The sequence below is a fragment of the Anabrus simplex genome, chromosome 10 (assembly GCF_040414725.1).
Source record: "Anabrus simplex isolate iqAnaSimp1 chromosome 10, ASM4041472v1, whole genome shotgun sequence".
NCBI lineage: Eukaryota > Metazoa > Arthropoda > Insecta > Orthoptera > Tettigoniidae > Anabrus > Anabrus simplex.
This window is the reverse complement of record NC_090274.1, coordinates 50,200,569-50,224,698: the sequence shown is the minus strand read 5'-3', so window position 1 is coordinate 50,224,698 and position 24,130 is coordinate 50,200,569. Positions and strand designations below refer to the sequence as shown.

At 39.0% G+C, this 24,130-nt stretch overlaps 1 protein-coding gene across 1 annotated transcript in view; it reads left to right on the top strand.

The window, feature by feature from the left end:
• LOC136881797 (uncharacterized) overlaps positions 1-18,657 on the top strand; it is a 50,469-nt gene extending 31,812 nt beyond the window's left edge. The window contains exons 5-6 of the mRNA XM_068229326.1: positions 11,081-11,247; positions 18,647-18,657. Of these exons, the coding sequence (XP_068085427.1) occupies positions 11,081-11,247; positions 18,647-18,657 (178 nt within the window). The remainder of the gene's footprint in view (positions 1-11,080; positions 11,248-18,646) is intronic.
• Positions 18,658-24,130: the final 5,473 nt, after the last annotated feature.

Sequence of the window (24,130 nt, the reverse complement as noted above, 5' to 3'; positions counted from 1 at the left end):
TATATGTGATTAGCCAGCCCCGTGGTGTAGGGGTAGTGTGCCTGCCTCTTACCCAGAGGTCCGGGTTCGATTTCCGGCCAGGTCAGGAATTTTTACCTGGACCTGAGGGCTGGTTTGAGGTCCACTCAGCCTACATTATTAGAATTGAGGAGCTATCTGATGGTGGGGTAGCGGCCCCGGTCTAGAAAGCCAAGAATAGTGACAGAGAGAATTCTTCATACTCAGCACATAACACCTCATAATCTGCAGGCCTTCTGAGCTGAGCAGCGGTCACTTGGTAGGTCAAGGCCCTTCAAGGGCTGTAGTGCCATGGGGTTTGGTTTGGTTTTTATGTGATTCATCGGTTTAAAAGGAAGAATAGTCAGGTTACAGGAAGAAATCATGTCTATTTGCTTTTCAGTCTGGGCTGAATTTTTCATTAGATTGATATTGAAGTCACTTACGATTATTACATGCTTATGAAAAGACATGTGTTCAGTAAACAACCATTTTAGATGATTTACTGATATGGCCTTGTAATAATACTTAACATGGCTTTGCTATGTAGAGACTGTTACACAGCTGTAAGCAACAGGAAACAGTAGCCATAACTGACTGCTGAGGACATGCAGCTCTCACTATATGAATAATATACTGATGATGGCTTCCTCCTGGGTAAAATACTCTGATGGTAATATAGTCCCCATTCGGATCTCCGTGTGTGGTCTGCACAGGAGGATGGATATCGACTTTTTGTGAGTCGGACCGTGGAATGTCAGTAGTTAGAATCGTTGTGGTAGGTTTGGGAAACTAAAATGTCAAATGGATAGACTTAAATTAGGTATGCTTTACATAAGTGAAGTACATTGGCAGAAAAAGCCACAGATTTGGTCATAGGACTACATAATTATCAACACAAAATGAAATGGGAAAAGCAGGAGTTGTTTCTATAAAACAAATAAGACAATATGACCAGCATGGTAAATGAATTACTGTTGTCAACCTAGATACCGAGCCAATGCCCATAAAAATAGTGCACGTATATATGCCTACTTGTTCTGTGGATGATGAACAAATCGAAAGGATATATGAACTGATAGGGGGTTTAATACAGTATGGGGGCTGATGACCTTAGATGTTAGGCCCCTTTAAACAACAAGAATCATCATCATAATACAGTATGAAAAAAAAGTGATGAGAATCTGGTTGTGATGAGAGACTAGAATTCAGTGGTAGACGAAGGATGAGAAGGTAATGCAATTTTAGAATTTGGATTCTGACTAAGGAATGAAAGTGTAAGTCGACCGGTTGAATTTTTCCCCAATCTTAATTTAATCCTCTCTAATACTTGGTTCAAACACCACAAATGCAACTGTATATGTGGACGAAACCAGGAGACACTTGGAAATATCAAGTAGACTTCATTATGATTGGGCAGAGATTCAGAAACCAGGTGTTGGATTGCAAGTCTTTTCCAGGAACAGACATGGACTACGACTAACACTTCTTGGGCATGAAATGCCATCTGAAGTTGAAGAAAGAAAGAAATTCAAGCAGATGGTGTCTAGACAAGTTGAAGGAAAAGAGTGTGAGGGATTTTTTCAAGGAACATGTTGCACAAGGGTGAATTGAAAAGGCTCAAGAAAACGCAGTTAATGAAGAATGGACAGTCATGAAGAATGGGGTCACTGGGGTAGCAGAAGCAGGAAGGATCAACCAAGAATCAATAGATAACCCCGGTTGTATAAAGACATCTGACTGGAGATCAATTAAGAACTTAGTTCTGAAAATGAACTGAGATTACGACTTCATTGCGTTGTATAAAACTGAACTTGGTTTACACATGTGTAGTTCAAATGTATTCAGAGTTCAAAAAAGTGGACGTGGCAACACCGCAAAACAAATAAAATATGAAATAGCTCAGCCGGTTGGATAATACTTAAATAGTGGGATTGACCTGGCCATCACTGTCAACAAATGAAATAAGAAATTGCCGTGACTGTCAAGGAAGGAGAAGGAGATAATATTGTAATATCGCAAAGGAAACATGGAAGAAACTTCAAAGGAGCATTCTGCGAATTTTACACCGAAAGAAAAGGACAATCCAGTGGATATTGTACTCTCAAGCTACAAACATATGATAGAAAGTAAAAGAACCGATATGGTGACATCAAAGTTGAAAGAGAAACCCGTTGACTTGTCAATTTTAAAGAGATCAACAACCATTTGAAAATTCCTCTAGCATATAACCTAAGAGTTATTAGTAACATACACATGGGTGACAGGGGATAATTTCTTTGAGTAGGTTTTTGTAGTGTGTCCCTTATAACTTTAGTTCCAGTCGTTCCACAACATCTTTCGATAAGTGAAATCTCACTTTGAACATTTGATCACTCATTTCAATAATCAGATTCCGTCTGTGCCGAAAGACGCGAGGAGCTCATTGTAAAATTAACTCTTCTTCATCAGACGAAAAGTCGGAATAATCTGACATCCCTGCTAAAGAAAATATATATTACGCAATTGCTTTGTTTTGTAAACTTGAAACATAATTTAAAATAATTAATTATTGAAGCAGTATCATAAAACTAACAACAACGTGTTGGTATTGCAGTAGGTTATTGTTTATATGATATTCACATAACCTCACTTCTGAAAAAATTGAGCGATCTTTAGCAATATTATTTAACTACTAGCATTCAAGGTATTTATAACTCACCTTGATATTATTAAGGTACGGTATTCTTATGCAGGTATGATACAGGGAAACACTTCTCAAGTCTTCAGGTCTAGTTCAATGTTTCATATGAATGATGATGATCTAGGTTCACGGAGATAAACCAACGAATATTCGGCAGTCAAATCTGAACTTAGATTGAGATGAGATGATCTTAGATTAGCGTTTATACTACGGAAAATTTAAGTTCAACTTGACTGGCAGCCATTTTTCCTTGTTAAACTCAGATCAAATGTTTTATACAGCCAGGCCTAGGAGATGCTAGACCTGATTGATGAATGATAAAACTACAAGAATGCAGAAAATGAGAAGGGCAGAAGAGAGTACAGGCGATTAATGAATGATCCTGATAGAAAGTGCAGGACAGCTGAGAAATGTGGTACAGCTAAGGAAGAATGGCTAAAGGAGAAGACCAAGGATGTTGATGGTTGTATGTCCTAGGATGCTGCATACAGGGAAATTAAGGAAACATATGGAAAATAGGAAAATTAGATGTATGAATATTAAGAGCACACATGAAAATCCACTTCTAGGGAAAGAAGACTGGCAGAGAGATGGCAGGAAAACTTCCAAAAGTTGTATCAAGGTAATGAAGTAGATACTGATGTTCTGGAACACAAAGAGGATGTTGATTCTGATGAAATAAGAGTCCTAATTTTGAGGTCAGATTTCGATAGATCTTTGAGATAATTAAATAGGAACAAGCCACTTGGAATTGATGACATGCCCTCAGAATTACTCACTGCCTGAGGAGAAACCTGTATGGTGAGGTTATTCCATTTAGTGTGTAAGATATATCATGCAGGAGAATGCCATCCTATTTTAGACAAGAATGTTGTTATACCTATTTCCAGAAAAGCAGGTGCTGACAAGTGTGAAAACAACTGCACCATTACGTTAGTACCTACTGCCTAAAACATTTCAACAGGTATTATATATGGAATAATGGAAAGACAAGTTGCAACCTAGTTGGGAGGAGACCTATATTGCTTCAGGAGAGGTATCGGAACATGTGAAGCAATACTGACTCTATGTCTGATCTTGGAGGTCTGAATTAAGAGGGACAAGCACACGTACATGGCATTCGAAGATCTAGAAAGGCATTTGATAATGTTGTTGGGACCAAGCTGTTTAGATTTTGAAGGTGATCGGGATCAGATATCGAGAAAGAACTATCTACAATCTGTACAAAAAGAATTGAATTGAGAGCTTTGAAAAAGAAGCAGCAATAGAGAAAGAAGTGAGGCAAGGCTGCAGATTGCCCCCCTGCTTTTCAGTGTTTACATAGAACAGGCAGTAAAGGAAATCAGTTAGGAATTTGGAAAGGGAATCAAAATCTGAGAGGAATCAAAACCCTGAGATTTACCGATGGTAATGTTATTTTATCTGAGTCAGCAGAAGATCTGCAGAAATTGCTGAATGATATGGACAGAGTCTTAGGGAAGTAGTGCAAGATTAAATAAATAAGTCCAAAACAAAAGTAATATAGTGTAATCAAAGGAAGTCAGATGATGCAGGAAGTATTAGATTTGGGCATGAATTATTTAAGGAAGAAGATGAATATTGTTATTTGGTTAGTAAAATAACTAACAATGACAGAAGTAAAGGGCACATAAAAGCAGACTAGTACAAGCAAGGAAGTCCTTTTGTAAGAAAAAAATTTACTCTTCATACATTGATATAGGATTTAGAAAAATGTTTTTGAAAACTTTCATCTGGAGTGTGGCATTTTATAAGGTAAAATATGGGCAATAACTAGCTCAGAAAGAAATAGAATGGAAACTGTAGGAATGTGGTGTCACAGAAGAATACTGAAGGTGAGATGGGTAGATCAAATCATGAATGAAGGGATACTGAATCAAATTGGTGACAGGAGATTGATTTGGCTAAGTTTGATGAGAAGAAGAGACAGCAGGATAGGACACATCTGAAAACGCCTAGAACTTGTTCAGTTGTGCTTGGGGGAAGGGTAGGTGGTTAGAATGGTACTGGCAGACCACAGTAGAGCACATGTAGGTTGTGGTAATTGTGTAGAAATGGAAAGATTAGCACATGACAGGGTGCCTTGGAGAGCTGCATCAAACTTGTCTATCGACTGATGACTGACACAACAACTACAACAACAGTGGAAAATACTGGTATAGAGTTAGAACATTCATGAAATTTTAGGTAACGTAGCCTTGGTATTTCAAAAATACTTTTCACTGCATTTGGAATGTAATTAAACTAAACTGGCATAAAATTTTAACATGTCCTCATCAAACTTGCAAACATTGCCATTACAATATATTCAAATTTAAACTTATATTACACCAGTAATTCATTCTTGATGTTTCCATGAACTATCCAAACCACGCAAGAATGTGATGACAGTAAATTGACTAGGGAGATGTTCTTTACTACAGATTCTGATTACAAGATCATTATCAAAGAAACAGAATAAAAATTGAAATATCACTTTCTTGCATCACGAGATGTTGATCTGGTCATTTGAATCAGGATCTATACACTTAGATAGTTCAAAAATGATGTTAGCATTCATGCTGCATAGAGGCCATCATGCTGCAAGCAGGTACATTCCCAGAATTCCCAATGAATAGCATGACAAGTCTTGTCACTTGCATGGGCTCTCATGGCCAGCGCAAACGTGTCTACTGCTCACTCTTCCTGTGCAGCAACGTCCCAATATAATGTAAATTTCTAATCACAAGAATGCCCTGATTGTTAGATTAAACACACTTCTGTACATAATTCTGGGGATAGTAGAGGTTAGCAAAGAAATACAAAATTTAAAATCACACATATTTGCATATTCTACAAGAGATTAGTTCTTAAACAACATTACAAAATTTACTATGAAAATGTTAGGAATAAAACATGTGTAATTTGGGTTGTTATAGCTCACCTCTGAAGATAATTGTCAGCTTGATATTTTTGAGTATAAAGACCTGGGAGGGGTAACAGAAGTTAGTCAGCTCTGTTGGAAGCAAACAGAAAGGAACAAGAGTGTAGCATGTGATTTTAATTTACCAAATGCTGATTGGGAAACAAACAATATTAACAGAATAAATGACCAACAAATGTTAAATAAGTTAATCTAGGAACAGCAGGTGAATCAGGTAGTGATGAAACCAGCTAGAGGGGAAAATGTTTTTGACATGGTGCTGATAAAGCCAAATAAGCATTATAGAGAATCCTAAGGCATATGTTGTGGAAGTTATCATGGAACTGCTTTGGTTATAGTTAATTATAAATCTGACACAAAGTTGTTGTGTAATAATAGGAACGTTAGGTAGTACCATATGGTTGATACGAGGGATATGAGGTAGATTTTAAGTGGCAGTTATGATCAGTGGGAAGTGGTAAATAGCGAAGTAAACTACCCATTTAATGTCTTTAAAGGTATTGTCCATAGGTGTGAAGACAGCTATGTACATTTAAAGATGGTAAAAAATTGTAAAGGCCCACAATTCTATAACAGAAAAATAAAAAGAGGTTTGGAAGGAGTCGTAAAAAATAGAGTTAGGATTGGTGGCAAACATACTTGGTAGTCTTATAATTTTAGTGAAAAATCAAGGGTAACTATAGCTAACCTAAGGCAGGAATAGGTTTCCAGTTGGACATTCCTGAAACCATAAATTGTGAAGGGGAGAGCAAATATGATGATTTACAGAATTATTTATTCAGGAATATGTAAGGATTGTGCTATCCAAGTTGGAGACAGTAAGGTACTGACATTTACCTGTACCAGTGATAACATGGATATAGAAGTTTTAAAACTGAAAAAGCAGCTGTACTTCACAAGATACTGGGGTATACTAAAGACAATGGGTTGGGACATATTACCATATCTGAAGTACTTATTAGGTTACCGTTTTCATGAAGGAGCTACATCAAATGAATTGAAAGTTTTTGTAGTAGCACCAGTGTTCAGAGCATAGGGTGGTAACTGAGCAAGTTGGTTACTCAGGTGGCGTAACTGTGAACTTCTATGTGCGAGATTGTGAGTTCGAATCCAACCTCCAGCAGCCCTGAAGGTATTATTCCATTGTTTCCCATATTCACATCAGGTAAATGCTAGTGCTGTACCTCAATAAATGACATGGTCGGTACCTTCCCAATCCTAGCCATTTTCCATCTTTGTGTCGCTGACAATCTTCGATGCAGTAAATTACATGCGAAAAAAAGTGGTAAACTAAAATCGGATAAGTACAGGCTTGACAGCTTAATATATGAGCTCCGGTTGTATGTGACACGTTTGCATAAGTAGTGACTGGTTTGATAGAATGAAGTTAACTATTCCATTGAACTAGCAGCTGTTTTAGATTGAGTTGATCCAATGGTATGTATTAGTATAAAATTATCCAGAGCTTTTCATAGTGTGCATCGTGAGAGACTGACAAAAATGAGGGCTATTGGTATAGGCAAAATAATGCCTGAGTGGATGGCTAAATTACTAGCAAATAGAACTCAGATAATTATAGTAGTTTAAGCATTACCTGATCCTTGAGTTATGTAGAGAGAAATTATGCAAGGCAAAATTATTGTACTCTCTTGTTTCCTTACATATGTAAATGTGTGAGTAAAGAACTGTAATCACTTCATCTTGCAGATGATGATGTACAGTGTAGAGTATAAAATAAGTTACAGGATTTGAGCAACTTCAGAATGACCTCATTGATGTTTTGAGTTGGGAAGCTCTGTGTGATGACAGGTTGTTAGTGATATGTCCTCTCAGTTTTAATTATAGTGTTGATAGGGTGAATGTAGCTCATGGGGATAATTGTATGTACCTGGGTTTAATATAAGAAAAGATCTTCATTTGAGTAATCACATAACCAAGATGGTAAATAAAATGGTTACGGAACTTTCTGTATGGTTATGAGGATATTTAAGGATCATGTTAAGGATGTAAAAGAGAGGGTGTATGAGTCACTGGTAAGACCACAATTAGAGTATGTTTCAGAAAATAGGTAAACAGCAAATGGGGAAATGGCCAACTGGGTGACTGTTCTAAATTTAGGTCAGCCATGCTTGACTGATTTAAACATGAATAGGGTGATGAATAAGTATGAAGTAGTTTCTTGTGCTAACTGACTAGAACATATATTGAGTAAAAAACTGGATTTCCTTGCATTTGATGGTAACTGTAGCAAACTGCTAGTATGCAGTAGTCAGCTGTTTCATCTTTCAGGAAAAAGAGTGCCAGAGAATATTGCTTCTTCAAAATATCCTGCTGATGAGGTTTCATTCTTCTAATTTGCCATGACATAACCTCTTTGCTGAGCCACTGTCATTCTGTAATAGTGAAGCCCAATTTCATTGTTCCATGTTTATTAAGACTTAGACTTAAATTAACCGTAAAAATTATGGCTTTGATGTAAGCGGCAAAATTGATACCAATGTTGTATTTGTCATGATAAAGCAAAATGATCAAAGATCCATTTGGAAAGGCATATAATGCAAACACTTATTTCACATGAATGCTAAAGAATTGTTTAGGAGCAGATATAGGCATTCGTTACAACAGGATCATCCAAGGGGTTACTGATGAATTGTTGGACTCATCAAATAAATGGATTAAATTTCCAAGCAGTGTAATTTTTAACTTTTTAACTCCCCTGCTCCTCTGCTTCCCACTGCAAATCTGTGCTGTTGACTATTTCCTTTGCACTGGTTTGTCTGTACATTTACCTTTGAAATCCATACCTGTCGACATGTGATATGCAACATCATGTGCTTACAGTTTTGGACGGCTTATTCTCCAATGGTCCAGCCAGTGTCTCCACACCGATTTTCGGACCTGATCCTCTAAGGTGACTAATGGCTTTTTGTGGTTGAGTTTCAGTGCAGAAATTAACACTGAAATCCATTGAGTAGCCTCTCACCCCAGCCTGCAAAAGGTGTCTGGACTCCATGTAAAGAGCGGCGTGATAACCTGCTGGCAGTAGCTCTAAGACAATTTTGTGTGTCACTACCCCATCTTAATAATAGTCTAAAATGAAAATGGATCTTTTAAGTCAACATTAAGAAGGAGGCATAGAAGAAGGTAACAAAGAGGAAGAAGAAGAGCAAGAGGAGGAAGAATGTCAAGGCCCACCTGTATCTTTTCTCTTCTTGTTCTCCAATCTTCTTTAAGAAAAAGTAGTAAGATTTTCCGTGTTTACTACCAGTACTTCTTACTACCTATACTGAACAATATTGTCATCATTATTGCTACACACTCTAGCATATGTAAATAGGAGAAGAAGGAAAAGAAGAATGAGGAGCAGTTCGGTACTCTCCTGTACATTTTTCTCTCTATATTCTTCAGTCTTCTTTCGGAAGGAGAAGTAAAAGTAGATACTGAAAAAGAAGAGGAGGAGGGAGAATTTTGTGGCCACCCTCTATTTTTTCTCTTCGTATTCTTCAGTCAACCTTGAGGAGATGTAGAAAAAGGCTGTTAAGGTGAAGAAGAAAAGGAGTGGAGGAGGAGTATTACACGACCCTCTTGTATCTGTTCTCCTTTGGTTTTGGGAAAGTGTATAAAAATGTGAATATTATTGAGAAATTTGATTTTAAAGTCGAAGTTTCACAGAAAATTTGCAACTCCAGTATTGTTAATAAAAATAATTCCTGCAACATCTTGGTAGTATGGAGGTTAACTTGCACAGATTGTAAGATGTTCTGATGATGATGATGCTTGGTGTTTTAAGGGGCCTAACATCGAAGTTCATCGGCCCCGTAAGATGTTCTATAAAGGATGCACTCTCCTAACATTTGCTCAGTGTTAATAAGAACACTAAAGCAGTACAACATAACAAATATTCAGATTTTGCAGAACATATTTCCAGCAATAAAACAAACTTTTGGCCTGAAAAAGATACAAAATTTATTCACAAATGCAATCGTGGTTATTAAATATTCTGGAGGATATTTAATAGGACCTGAATGTAATTTTAAATGAAACCGCCACAGAGAACATCATAGTTACTTGCAATATTTACCTGTGATTGCCAAATTCTAGAAGGGGATCATCTATGAAGATATGCTTGGGCTTTGAAATCCCAACAGCAGTCATAGAGTTAATATCGCTGATAAACCTATCCATCCTCCTGGATATGTAGTTGATCCCACCATCGAGTTTTAGTTACTTGGAAGCCAATTTGAGGATACTGATGGAGCCAATAATTGTATCTACAGGCCACTTCTGACTTTTCGACTAAAATAGCATCTTGAGTCAAAGACAGTAATTAGCTTATTAACCGTTACCAGAAGGATTTTGTCAGAGTTTTATTGATTTTAATCGATTTCAATATGTTATGAAAACATCTACCATTATTGGACTGGAAATGTTCTATTTGCACCTTTAGCAATATGCTTATGAGGCTTAGCATGTGTATTTCTTGAACGAATCAATGACTTCCTGCAATTATGGGTTGCAACAATGGACAAAGTATAACAAATCAGGTTCTGATAGAAATATAACAGTTATATATTTTCAGTTATGGACGTCTGAACAAATGAGATCACAGAGCGAGTATAGAGCCATGTATGGTGGTGGTATATATACTTTCAATGCTATTCATATCTCAGAATTCTTCCAGAACACAATGAACAAGGTAGGTATTGTGCCAAAAGCAGCAGGTATTAGGTCGATAATATCCATTTCCTTTGGCTGGTATTTGTTTTTGTAAATATCCTACTTCTCAAGCTGGACTTCAGTATGCTTGCCGACATGGTGCTGGTATTTGATAGTCGGGTCGATAGTGAAACCATTGTTGATATTATCCGTACAGGCAGTTATGTCGATTCCTCTTGTACTGTATGTCATAGACAAATCATGGCCTAATTCAAGGCAATCAGTTATATCATCCTGTGATGACAAGAGTTTCTCAGTATTCTACCATACATGCAAGAACCCAGAATGCAAGCCAGTGAAAAAATAACATATGCAAATACATAACAGAATGTTCTTATGTAATCTTGGTTACCATGAGATCCTGCTGAAAACTTTTAAATCTTTAAATGCCCAATTCATTATTTCCTTCATGTCAGAGGGATGCAAGAATGCCAGAAATAATTAGTTTTAAACATGATAAATGCAAAGCCTTCATTTGACTGTTTAGCTATTTTACATATAATACAGAATTTCTCTTTAGTAGATAAAGTGGTCAGTTGAATCCAACTAATAGGCATTAAAAGACTTGTCATTATTTCTAAACGGGTTTGCATGGTCATTCCATCCTAGAAGGGTGCTGCAAAATTTGCAGTATTGAATGTTCTAAAGCAAATGTATATTACCTACAATAATCTGCCTGGTAGAATTGCAATTATCCACCCCACCCCCCACTCAAATTGTAATTATGTTTGTTTTCATTTCAGTCCTGGTAATGAGGCTGTGCCCGAGCACACTGGAGGAGAGGCACAAGCCAGTGGACTGCAACACAATATTTTTCTTAATCGATTATTTATGGAACAACACTCCTTAGGTTCCTTAGCAAGTAGAGCGTACCAATGTCACGAATCCAAAAGTTCGTATACTTCGAACAGTAAGCTGCGAACACACCCGGTCTTTCACTCTCAAGATAGGCCATTCCAATGTCAGGAATGCGACAGTTCGTTTGCCGCGGAAACAAATCTCAAAAAACATATGGCAACACACACCAACGAAAGAAAATACAAATGTAGTGAATGCAATAATTCGTTCAAGCAAAAATGCCATCTGCTTGCACATATGAGAATTCACTCTGGGTTAAAACCGTACCAATGTAATGAATGTAAAAGTTCGTTTTCCCAGGAGAATAACCTCCAAAGACACATGTTAATTCACTCCGGGTCAAGACCGTTCGGATGTAACGAATGTTCCAGTTCGTTTGCACGAAAGAGTCATCTCCGTAGACACAAGTTGATTCACGCCGGTCTCAGACCTTACTCTTGTGACCAATGCAACAGTTCGTTCACACAGAAAAGCCATCTCTTTGTACATTTGAAAATTCACTCTGGGGTAAATGTAAAACCTTACCAATGTAACGAATGCGAAAGTTCATTCGCTCAAAAAAGTGACCTCCGTAAGCACGAAAAAATTCACTCAGGAATAAGACCGTACTTCTGCACGGAATGCAATAGTTCGTTTACACAGAAAAGTAGTCTCAGTACACACAAGTTACTTCATTCCGGGATAAGACCGTACTCCTGTAACGAATGCAAGACCTCGTTTTCCAGGAAGGGTAATCTCCGTAGTCACATGAAAATCCACTCCGTTTAAAAGACCGTGACTTCGTTATCAAGGCAACTTCCGGCGTAGAGAATACTGTTAACTGTTTATTGTACAGATGGTTATATGTGTAGCCGCAGGGTTACTATTCTAAAAAATGTACTTCTCATACCTAGACTACAATGGTTCGTTTGCTTTTAATGGTAGACATCGGACCCACACCATTACCCTCTTCAGAAAAATGACTGCAACAGAACGTTTACATAGGATGGTGATAATCTTGGATAGCATATCGTAATGCATTGTGGAGAATGCTGCAAATTTTAAAGATATCAGGTCGTTGCACCCTCCGAACAAAGGTCGTAGCGTTGAATAGGATGTAATTGTATTTTTCTTGCCGAAGTGCTCTTCGGCCTCGGACGTCAGCGCTGCTCAGCAGGCAGCACCGTTGGAAGTTCTGCAGTTGTAGACTACGTTCTGTCAAATCTTTACTCTCGGAAGATATATGTGAATGTATATTGTTGGAAATGTTCAGCCTTCACAGTGATGTTTTTCCTGGCTTCTTGTGGAAAAGAAGTGTACAATAATTTGTGAGTATATATTTAAGTTCGTGTGGAACATCTATTCTATGTCCGCCTCTGGAGCATGACGGTCTGAAATGTCAACGGCCATCCTCGGGGACCAGTGTTCGATTTCAGTAATGCCAAAAATTTAAGAACGGCAGAATATTTCGTTTGTGTTTGGAATGGCGCACGCAACAAACCTAAAAACAAAGAGCTGCACTAACGAGGATACGAGTTTAGTTTTCTTTATCTGTTTCTTGGTATGCAATACTTGAGGAAAGATTTCCAACATCAACTGTAGTTAGACCGTCACTTTCAGAGCACCCTAGGTTGCAATTCAAAGACTGCTCCAGAACTAGATACATAGTTGGTCGTTAAGGTATTAACTACGGTATTTCTCAACATAAATGTTGATGTATTTAATTTTTGTTAATTAATGATCATGTACCAATATTGCCATACAGTATATATTTTTAACAATATTTACATTCATTTCTTCATGGTACTTTTATCATACTGCTAATCTATGACACATCCTCTTCACTCTAAGGCATTCACCCTCTGCAGCCCTAATTTATTTGTCCGCGGTAAAGAACTTTTTCTTGAAAATCTCCTTCAAATACGTATGAAGTAATTTTTGTGTCAAAATCCTTGCATTTTTTGGAAAAATAAGGAAGATAATACTAGTGATTGTGTTGGAATAATTGGGCAATACGAATACGATATGACAGAAATAACAGGAAATGTGAAACCTAATATTATGTCATGTATTAGACAATGGTATTATGTGCAATGTTAGAGTATGTTCTAAACATGTAATAGCATGCCATAATACATTATGAAGTGTTACATAATGCAATATGTAGTGTACGACCTTATTTGGATATGTCACCTGAGCACACACAACTTCGAAATTAAGCATAATTTGTCATTTTTCACCCATATTGACTTCTATAAGAAGTCTTTAAAACACATTTTTGGCTGTTCAACAGAGGGCAACACAACATTCGAAGCATCAGAATCGTGAATACGACGTGGTAAACAGCTTGTCTGTTCCTTTACTTCAAGTATTCGAGCAAATGACCTATCTGGTTAAATCGTCTGCCCACTACTAGAAGTTTCGGAGTAGGTGGAGATAACTGATCTGAAGAAGGATGCCCTTTTTTTCTTTAATTCAATTTTCCCGGCAGCCATCAACGCAGACGTTATAGAAACATTGCACTCAAGGAATTACATGACCTTTTTGCATAATTGTGCTTGCAATATCCGTGCATCGATAGCACCCATCCACGGACAGAAAAAAACATTCAATCCCTTATGAGAGAAGACTGTCATTGAATTTGACAACACTACATGAACATTATTTAGTATACCACACACCAGAAAAGGCCAATGATTCCAATTGGAATCATAAACTCTTTGATCAATATAACATTCCTGTTTTGACATAATGGTCAAATAAGATGCTGTTCATATGATCGAAGCTGAAAATCATATATGAATATCTTTTTATCTTCATAATAATAATGTTATTTGCTTTACGTCCCACTAACTACTTTTTCGGTCTTCGGAGACGCCGAGGTGCCGGAATTTAGTCGCGCGGGAATTCTTTTACGTGCCAGTAAATCTACCGACACGAGGCTAACGTACCTTCAGATACCACCGGACTGAGCCAGGATCGAACCTGCCATGTTGGGGTCAGAAGGCCAGCGCTTTAACCGTCTGAGCCACTCGGCCCGGCTTTCTAGCTTCATAGAGATAATATATTAACTCTTGAAGTAGCATTGAACAACATAAATCAAGAACCAGTCGATAACTTTGACATAGCACAGCATTCCCAGTCATTACACATAAATGCTAGTGCAGAATATCCTGGCAGCTTCCAAGCAAACAATAAACAATATATATGGCAATCAATTGCTTACTAAAATCACAGAAAGTATAAAAGTTAGTTATTCCAATAGGAATCATTGGCCTGGAGAAGGTTAATCTGATTTACAAAAGTTACAAAAGTTTATTCCACATGCAAGTCCACAGGTCGGTCATTAAGGTGAATACGTCTTGCGCATGTACCCTGCTAATAATGGAGTCGTTTTTATGGCACTAATTATGAATTTGTGTGAAAGAATTTAAAATATTCTCACCAAAGTTTGGTCTCAAGACAGACCATTAAAGCATATGTGTACTGGTAATGAAAGTCACTCATAAGATCAACAGTTCCATCTTAACAGCAATTTTGATCTGCATTTACTGGGTGTGATCTTTAAGTTTTTAGTATCTTTGAAATATTGTTTATGTGACAGTAATTATTTAAGTAATTGGGCATTCTCATGCACAGGACAAGATTGTTTGTCAACCCTTGCTTCTTCTATTTCCTAAATAATTCAGGACAGTTATAACTCTAATGAGGAGACGCTATCTTTTAATCTTGTACCAAATATTTCTCTTCATTCTGACGAATTTGTATGAATTTTTGTTGCTTTTGTCATGATGAACAAAATTAAAATTATCACTCAGTAAAACTTAAGTGTGTATTTACGTTTCTCTTCCTCTTCCTCCACACCTTTGCATACCATTATGGTGTTAATAGATACAAATCATGATCCCCACTTCAAGATAGCAGCCACTGAGTCTTGGCAAAAGAAAAAGCTAAGTCTTTTTATGTTCAGTATGATTTACTTTGGTGACTTATTTTTGTTGATGATTTCTGTATGTATTCTAATAATTGATGATGGGCAATGTTCACATTGCTATTGAGATTGATTACAGTACATTAAAATTATTTTAATAACTTGTGCGATCTTATATTTATAATTTCATGGTGTTTCACTACTTTTCTCACCAGTTCGGAATCTTGAACAGGAATAGAATAGAATACTCCCATCCCCTAGTTCCTGCAATTCATTATTCTGATACAGGCATAATATTCTTATTTTATTTAAGTTTATCTACTACTTCCTTAAACATTGCACTTACACCTAATTATTACTTTCCCCTGTTTTCTAAATTGTAGTTAAAAAAGAAAGAAACTATTTATCTTTGTCTTAAGCATTAAAAGTGTTTTATTATCGAGGACAACATATATCTTACTTAGCTTTACTGTTGATTGGCGCGAGTATTTGTTTATTATTGGTCCGAAGAGATTTCTCCTCAGCTTACAATAGACGCCATGAATTCTTGACCTACAGCAACGGAATACTAGCTGCTGCGTAAGACACAGTTAATCCATTGCAAGCTAAGCAGATTCTCATGCAGTTTAACACATTAACCGTTACAGTGACACTACAGCCATTATTCGAAACGTTGACTTCTTTCTTGGTTTCTTTTCATACTTTTAGTTAGTGCTTATCTATTTTCAATTCCTTCTGATACATACTTCTTAAAATACAAGAAACTTTGCTATTCGTCCTGGTGTGATGAACAGGAATTAGCGATAGGTGTACGTTTTCATGGGAGATGTTTCATAAATGTCTTATCTTCTTCGATATAATTTAATAACAGACAGTGTAAGGATTGATATGGTAACTGCTACCTGGGTGACAGCCCTAAATGCACATCAGTGGTGATTTTTAGTAAAAATTGTATGGAGGAATTGTGAAACGAGCAAGCGTAGTTAGGACGACTCTTTAGGACTACACTGGGCGTGTTCAGTCAGGATTTAAAAACGTTTCTTTCTTTTCATCTATTGCAAGACAAAGCAACCCGTCTATTCGAGAATCAGGAGGATGGAACAGACTTGGTTTTCGTAGGAAAATTTTGATAAAGAGAAACGTAAAATAGATTGCGACCTGGCGGAGGTCCATGTACCTAGGTAGAGGAGTTGATAACCGCAAGTAGCTGGTATGAGAGTTTGTGTATTGAGTCTCTTGATGTCTGAAAAATAAATACGGAAACTGGTGAATTCTAAGCTTCGCATAAGAGGAACTTGACGCTACTGAAGTTAGAACTGAAAGTGATCGATGGCATTGTAAAGTATTAGTTAGGTTTCTGGGCTCACTTTGGGAGGTTAATGTTGTTGAAAGTATTCACGATAAGGACACGTTCTAATATTTGATTTAGGGAATATTACGAAGTTCAAATTACAGGGAACTTGTGGATAGCCTCCCACTGCCTGGGACTTCATTATAGCAAAGCCATCGAAATGCTAAAATCTAGATTCGGCCGTCATGAACTTCTGATGGAAATATACGTTCTCAAACCTATTTCCGGTCATAACTCAGGTTAGTGGTCAGGAATGCGTGACTTTCGGTACGTTATATGACAAGTTCTGAACACAGGTCTGAGCCTTAGAAAACGTAGGATTCCTTTTGAAATATATGCCGCCATGTTATATACTTTGTTTGAGTCGGCATTGCCTGGGGATCTCCTGAGAACATGAGGAAGAATGTTTACTTCCAACAGAGCTGAAACCGAGTAACGCCTTAATTAATATACTCCAAGTTCTGAAGCTCGAGGTAGAGGGTGGAATGTGCCTTCAGCTAGCTCGTAGCAGTTATATCAATGAAATTGCGTCAGAGTCTTAAAAAAATAATAAGGTTGCTATTTCAACGGAACCCAATCGACAGGACGAGAAGTGCATTTGGAGTGATGATACCTCCTACAACGCATCGGAATGTTTTGCTCTCAGAGCAAAGTCACTAGGCGATAAAACGAACTTGCTTAGAATAAGGGGATTGTTTGTGTTTTCAAAGGTATGTAATAGGCCGAATAGATGTAAGACTTATGTGGAATGTCTTGCTCGTCTTAATTGTATTTGATAATGGTCCTGATATGCCCAGCCTATACATGGTTAGGAAGAGTGACCGAACATAAAACAGCGCAAGGAATCCCTGGTCTTGCTGTCAAAGAAAAGTGGCCTCATTCTTCTGCAAATAGTAAGGGGTGAAATACTGATTAATAAAGCGAAGGAATTATGTGCCTTGCTCGACAGTGGCGCTCCAAGATATTGCTGCGTGCGTGGCGTCTTACATCAGCCATACCAACCTTCAGGATGGGCGAGGGTAGCGCTCGATGTCAACATTTAGGCCTTCCACCCCTTCGAGCCACAGCACTAATTTTCGGGCTTAGGTGTTAGGCCGCCACACTCCCTCTTCCGCCTGTGGTGAGGCCGCATAAGTACTACAGAAATGATGTGTCCCGCGGATCGAGATCCTTGCATATCTCGATATTTCCACGGGGTTCCAGTGATCGACCTACCTCGAACGTTGGCCCCATCTATATAAGGCAGGAGAACCAGCGGAGGAGTGAGTGAGTGAGTTAGGGAGGAGCTCAGCCGAGAGTTGAGTTGGAGATGCTGTAGTTCAGTGAGTGTGCGGCCTTAGTGGAGCGAAGGAGAACGAAGTCAGTCAGTAGCCGAGAGCGAGAGATAGCCTGAGTTTAGAAGCGCATCTGTAAAGTGTTCGTCCTGTTTGCTTGTCGTCTTGGTGCTGGCTGCAGTAGAAGGTCATTGGGTGTTCTGTTAGAGTGTGAAGGGTACACTGGGTGCCGACGTGTGCAGGCTGCGAATGGAGTTCCATCGGAGTGTGGAAAGCGAACATCATCCTGAACAGCGATACTGTCGTCCGTGGGCTGCGAACTGTGGACTCAGACAACCCGGCTGGGTGAGACTGTGGTATAAATGCTCGAGGAATGTGTGTATAACTGCAAATAAACAGTGAGAAACTATCTGTGTAATTGTGTGTCCAAAGTATAACTTGTGTTCTTAGTAAGCCTCTCTGTGTGTGTGTGTGTGTGCGTGTGTGTGTGTGTGTGTGTGTGTGTGTGTGTGTGTGTGTGTGTGTGTGTACTTTATTTGGGACGCTAACCGATACTGTACTTATTTATCAACTCACACAGCACGTTACAATATTAGGAGCAGTGGTTATGCACGGGTTTGGCGGCGTTCACCTCCAACAGCGCCTGAGACGCTACTTCCTCCTCACAGATATGCTGACTAAGCGTCCCAGCATAACGTCACGTGACGTCATAACCTAACGGTGACGAATAAGACTGCAGTGCAAGCTTAACTTCACAGACTTGATTTCGACGTCCGGCTGAAATAACCTGTCTAACTCAGATTACCAAGTTGGACATCGGAGCTAACCTTGCAGATTCGAGTTCGACTCCATGACTGTCACTAAACTTAGAGGGTCTTATATTGATATAGGGAAAAGTCAATTTGCTTCTTTGCAGGAGCGTCCTGAGCTTGTTAACCATTTCTTGACTGATGCCCTTCCTGAGCGTGGATATTTGTTGAGCCACTTAAGAAAATAAGATGTTAGATTCCAAATGAAGTTCTTTGGTTGCAGAGAGATAGTTGCTGCCTTTTATGGCGCAGGTAAAAATCGCTACCCGCTCCAACGAGGATGATAAATTCTTGTGAATAAACTTCTTCGGTGAAAAGAATATTGAAACAGATTGAAGATGTTTCTGAGATATTCCTTAGTTATTTTCTACAGCCACGGTTTTTTTATCTGTAACACGCACGTCAGAAAGTTGAAAACCGTTGAAAGTGCTTCTACAGAAAACCATCATTTCAGTGTTCTATTACAAGAAGTTAAAGAACATGCAGTTGTGTCCATCGTGCGAATTAATAAAACTGTCCTATCTGCGAAAAATTCGTTAAAGGTACGAAATATCTTCGTATTGATTGGTCTCAAAGTCATCCTGATAAGCCTATTAAAGGAGATGGTATGATAACGACATTACGGGTTTCTTTTTTATGAGGAACAGGCTTCTTGTAAGAATAATGTACATATGCTACGTCGTATTCCGAAGGATGCTAGGTATTTCGTCGCCAAAAATGTATGTCGCGTAATAGAGTGTTGCATTTCAGATAATACCGAGGATTGCTGAAGAGATATAAAGCTATATCTCCTGTAACCAGCATTAAACATAACTTAAGAGAATTTAAATTATCTCTTATAAAGTGATACTACTAATCAAAGTTCATATTGTAGAATATTTTATTGATAGTGTCTACTCTACAGTTAATTTCTGGAAGGTGTAGTCTGCGGGTTAGAATTCACCCACGATAACCTCTTGTTGTCGTAAAAGGCGACTAAAATGGGACCGATTATCTCCCGGTATAATGAGGTCCCCTACACCAGATGCAACAGTCTCCTTGAGAGTGGGTGAGCGGGTGTAGGTCTGGGAACTCTATCGTTCAAGGGGCAAGAATTTGCCCCTAAAGGTGGAGGAACCAAGTGTGGTCAACGGCAGTAGATACAGAAGGCAACGGGAAACTACTGCATTAAAGGTCCTGAAGGACATCCCTGTAAATTCTTATAACATGGCTCGGAAATTAGTATACGGAGTTTCTATTTCCCCCAATCGGATCACCGGGGGGGGGGGTAATGCTGCGAACGTAGTTGTAAACGATTGTGTACTTGACAGTTCTAGAAAAATCAAAATCTATGACAAGAAATTACGAGTTGCTACTTGGAATGTACGCAGTTTGTATATGAGTAGAGAACTAGCAAATCTGGAAGCAGAAAGATGTAGATTGAAAGTAGACATCCTTGGATTGAGTGGGGTAAGATGAACTTGATCAGGAATTCAGAAAACGAAGGAAAGATGTATGTACTTCTTGGAAGGAACTGACACCAATCACAGGTATGGAGTTGCTGTGCTTATCTCATCAATGATCGCAAATTCAATTCTAGATTTTGCACCACTTAGTGGTAGAGTAATGTTGCTGAGGTTACAAACATAACATCGGATCATGAACGTTATTCAGGTCCATGCACCAAATGCCATAAAGATGAGTAGAAACATTCTATGACACCTTAGAGGAAGCTATGAAAATAACTAAGAATGAAGAAATAGCATTGGTCTTGGGTGACTTTAACTCAAAAGTAGGGGCTGGCATTGAAGGCAATATTGTAGGCAAACATGGTCTTGGTGAGTGTAACTTAAGAGGAGACAGACGTGTTCAGTTCTGTATGGAGCACAATCTGTTTGTCTCTAACACGTTCTTCAAACTTCCTCCTTGGCTGCCTTATACATGGATATCATCCGCCGATAACGACGAAAAGATCGTAAGAAATCAAATTGATTTAATTTTGGTAAGGCAACAAATAAAGAAATATGTGACATCCGTTAAGACGTATCCCGGTGCAGATGTAAATAGTGACCACAATTTAGTTGCAATGGACCTTAAAATCATACGTTTTAGAAAAATTAAAAGAATTCTTAAACCATCCAAGCATATAGATATTAGGAAACTATCGAATCCCAAAGTAAGAACTAATGTTGGAACTACACTGGAAAAGAAGATGGAATTATTAAGATACACAGAATCATCAGAGGTAGTATACACATGGAACGCCATTAAAGATAGTGTGATTGAAATCCAGGAAACTGAAATTGGACACTGCAATAACATCAAAAGACAGAGCTGGATGACAGATGAAATTCTAAAACTTATGAAAGGAGAAAACACAAAAATACAGATCACATTCAATACAAAATTCTAAACAATGCTGTACGCAGAAAGTGCAGAGAAGCCCGAGAATTATGGATGACGGACAGATGTAAAGAAATTGAGATCCTTCAAGAGAAGCACGACTATTTTAACTTGTATAAGAAAGCGAAAGAACTTGGTGGTTTGCAACAGATACGATACGGGCAAATTTTGGGAGATGCCAATAATGAAATCATCTTGGGTGTGGAAGAGAAACTCAAAGGATGGAAGGAATGTATAGAAAATCTCTTCAAAGATGACAGAAATGATCCTCCTTCACCTGACGAGAGAATAAATGAAAATATCCCTGAAATAACAACAATTGAAGTTGTACATGCCGTAAAACTTCAAAAGAATTGTAAAGCAACTGGACCTGACGGTGTGTACGCTGAAGTTCTGAAAGTAATAACAGAACAAGAATCTACCGGCCTCAATATCTTAACATCATTATTCAATCAAATATATGTATCAGGAGAAATATCATCAGACTGGCTGAAATCAACCTTCATACCACTATCGAAGAAGCCTAAGTCGTCTCAGTGCGATGATTATCGTACGATAAGTTTGATGTCTCACGTGCTCAAGATATTCTTGCGAATCATTCACAGTAGAATATACAAAACATGTGAATCCCACATGGATCAGAATGAGATCGGTTTCCGAAATGGCTTTAGTACACGTGAGGTACTCTTCTCGTTAAATTTGTCGTTACAGAGGCGCAGAGATATGAATGTCGATGTCTATGTATGTTTTATAGACTATATGAAAGCTTTTGATTGTGCCATGCACAATAAGCTGATAGGGATTCTGAGATCAACAGGTATTGACTCCGGTGACTTACGTATAATCAGTAACCTGTACTGGAATCAGTTTGCAAATGACAAAACTGATCAAGGAACTTCAGAAACTGCTTCGATCAGCAAGGGCTTCCGCCAGGGTTGTGTACTGTCACCTCTGTTGCTTAACATTTACTCAGAGGCAGTATTTAAAGAAACATTGGCAGACTATGGTGGGATCAAAATTAACGGGAAAATCATCAACCGCATCAGATATGCAGATGATGCTGCTGTCATAGCTGATGACAAGCCTGCCTTTCAGTGCATGATAAACTCTTTAGTTCAGCACAGTGAAGAGTTTGGATTATATGTTAACCCCTCAAATACGAAACTGATGGTGTTCTCTAAGAAGACAATTCGGACAATCTCTCAATAAAAGATAAAATAGTTGAGCAAGTGTCTTCTCTCAAATATCTGAGTACCATCTTGGATGACCAATATAGCTCCTAACGGGAGATAATATCTAGAATTTAGCAGGCCAAGAAACAATTCATTATCATGAAGAGATTCTTTGTGAGGTCAAATCTCAGTCTACGACTACGAATTCATATGATCCGCTGCTATATATTTTCTGTTCTCCTATATGGATGTGAAAGCTGGACTCTGGATCCAATCATAGAAAAAAGTATTGATGCCTTCGAAATTTTCCTGTATCGCCGTCTCTTGCGGATATCCTGGGTAATGAAAATCTCACATTCCGAGGACCTTCGTCGAATGAAAAAGCAAACAAAACACCATAAAACAGAGGAAAATACAATACCTAAGACATACACTTAAGAAAATGGAAATTGCAACACCATGAGGGCATTGGTCGTTTGTGTTGATTTTCAAGATATAGAACGACGCCATATAGGTATGTAAACGATCAAACTTTCAGACCCATTGGATTGTTGCTACAGGTCTCCACACGTGATTGGTCGCGGAGGAATCAACTCCAGTGTACGGACTCTGGTGTAGCGTAGTTGACTTGCAGTCTGTGCAGTGAAGTGTTCCCCGTCAAACATGCCTTGACGACAGAGAAGAGCACGCTATCAACAACTGTCGCCGTTTGAGAGGGCTAGGATAATTGGGCTGTGTGAGGTTGGATTATCGCTAAGGACTGTCGCTGTACGTGTTGGCCGACAGGCATCTACGGTACAACGTGTATGGCAGCAGTGGTCAAATGAAGGTACCCACACTCGTAGACCTGGCACAGGTCCAGCGCGACAGACAACTGTGAGAGAGGATCGCCGCATCATTCGGATGGCCCGGATGGAGCCCCATGCAACAGCAGCGCAAATTCGAGCAGCTGTGGCACCCCACGTTACACAACAAACAGTTGGTAATCGCCTGTGTGCAGCTGGCTTACGAACCCGTGTCCCTGCAGAAGGTGTTCCATTGACCCCACAACAGCGACGTGTAAGGCTGGCGTGGTATCGAGAAAGATCGACGTGGGTCGACGAATGGCATAGGGTCGTCTTTAGTGATGAATCGCGCTTCTGTCTTGCCCGCAGTGATCGCGGGAATCGTGTGCGCCGACGTACCGGGGAGAGGGGCCGCCCAGATCTTATTGTCGAGAGACACACAGGGCCAACACCAAGCATCATGGTCTAGGGAGCTATTGGCTTTAATGTAAAATCACAATTAGTGCGTATTGAGGGCACTATGACTGCTCGACAGTACGTTGATAGGGTACTCAATCCGGTCCTTGTCCCTATGATGGCGAACATTGCAAATGGGATGTTTCAGCAGGACAATGCCCGGGTTCACACTGCACGCATCTCCGTCCTCAGCCACCCACAACTCTGAAACGACTGACCCGTTCAGTGCAGCAAGCATGGGTCACAATTCCTCAGGAAGCGATCCATGGCTTTATTGACTCCATGCCTCGACGAATTCATCAATGTTTTGCAGCTCGTGGTGGGCACATCCTGTATTGATTGTTGTCCAAACTTGCTGTCAGAGGGACCTGAAAGTGTAATCATCAAATCACAACCGAACCCTCGTCTTGCATGTTCAATTGCAGCAATGTAGCACCACTCCTGGGTGCTGCAATTTCCATTTTCTTCATTGTATCATGAGAGGCATCAATAATTACAGCTTATTATCGAAGGAAAGATACAGAGGAAGAGATCTGATGGGAGAAGAAGAAATTCATGGCTGATAGGCCTTCGAAGATGGCACTGCTGTACTTCAGAAGTGGCATTCCATTCTGCGCTGTCAAGATCACAACTAGTTACGTGGATCGCCAACCTCCGTTCGGAGACGGCGTCTTAAGAAGGAGAAGTCGAAAATCGAGCATACTACCGGTAACCATGATGTAGTTGTTGACAAACATCTGAAAACCTGTACCAAATTTCAGAGGATAAGCAAGACTTAGCGATCGTACGATTCCTT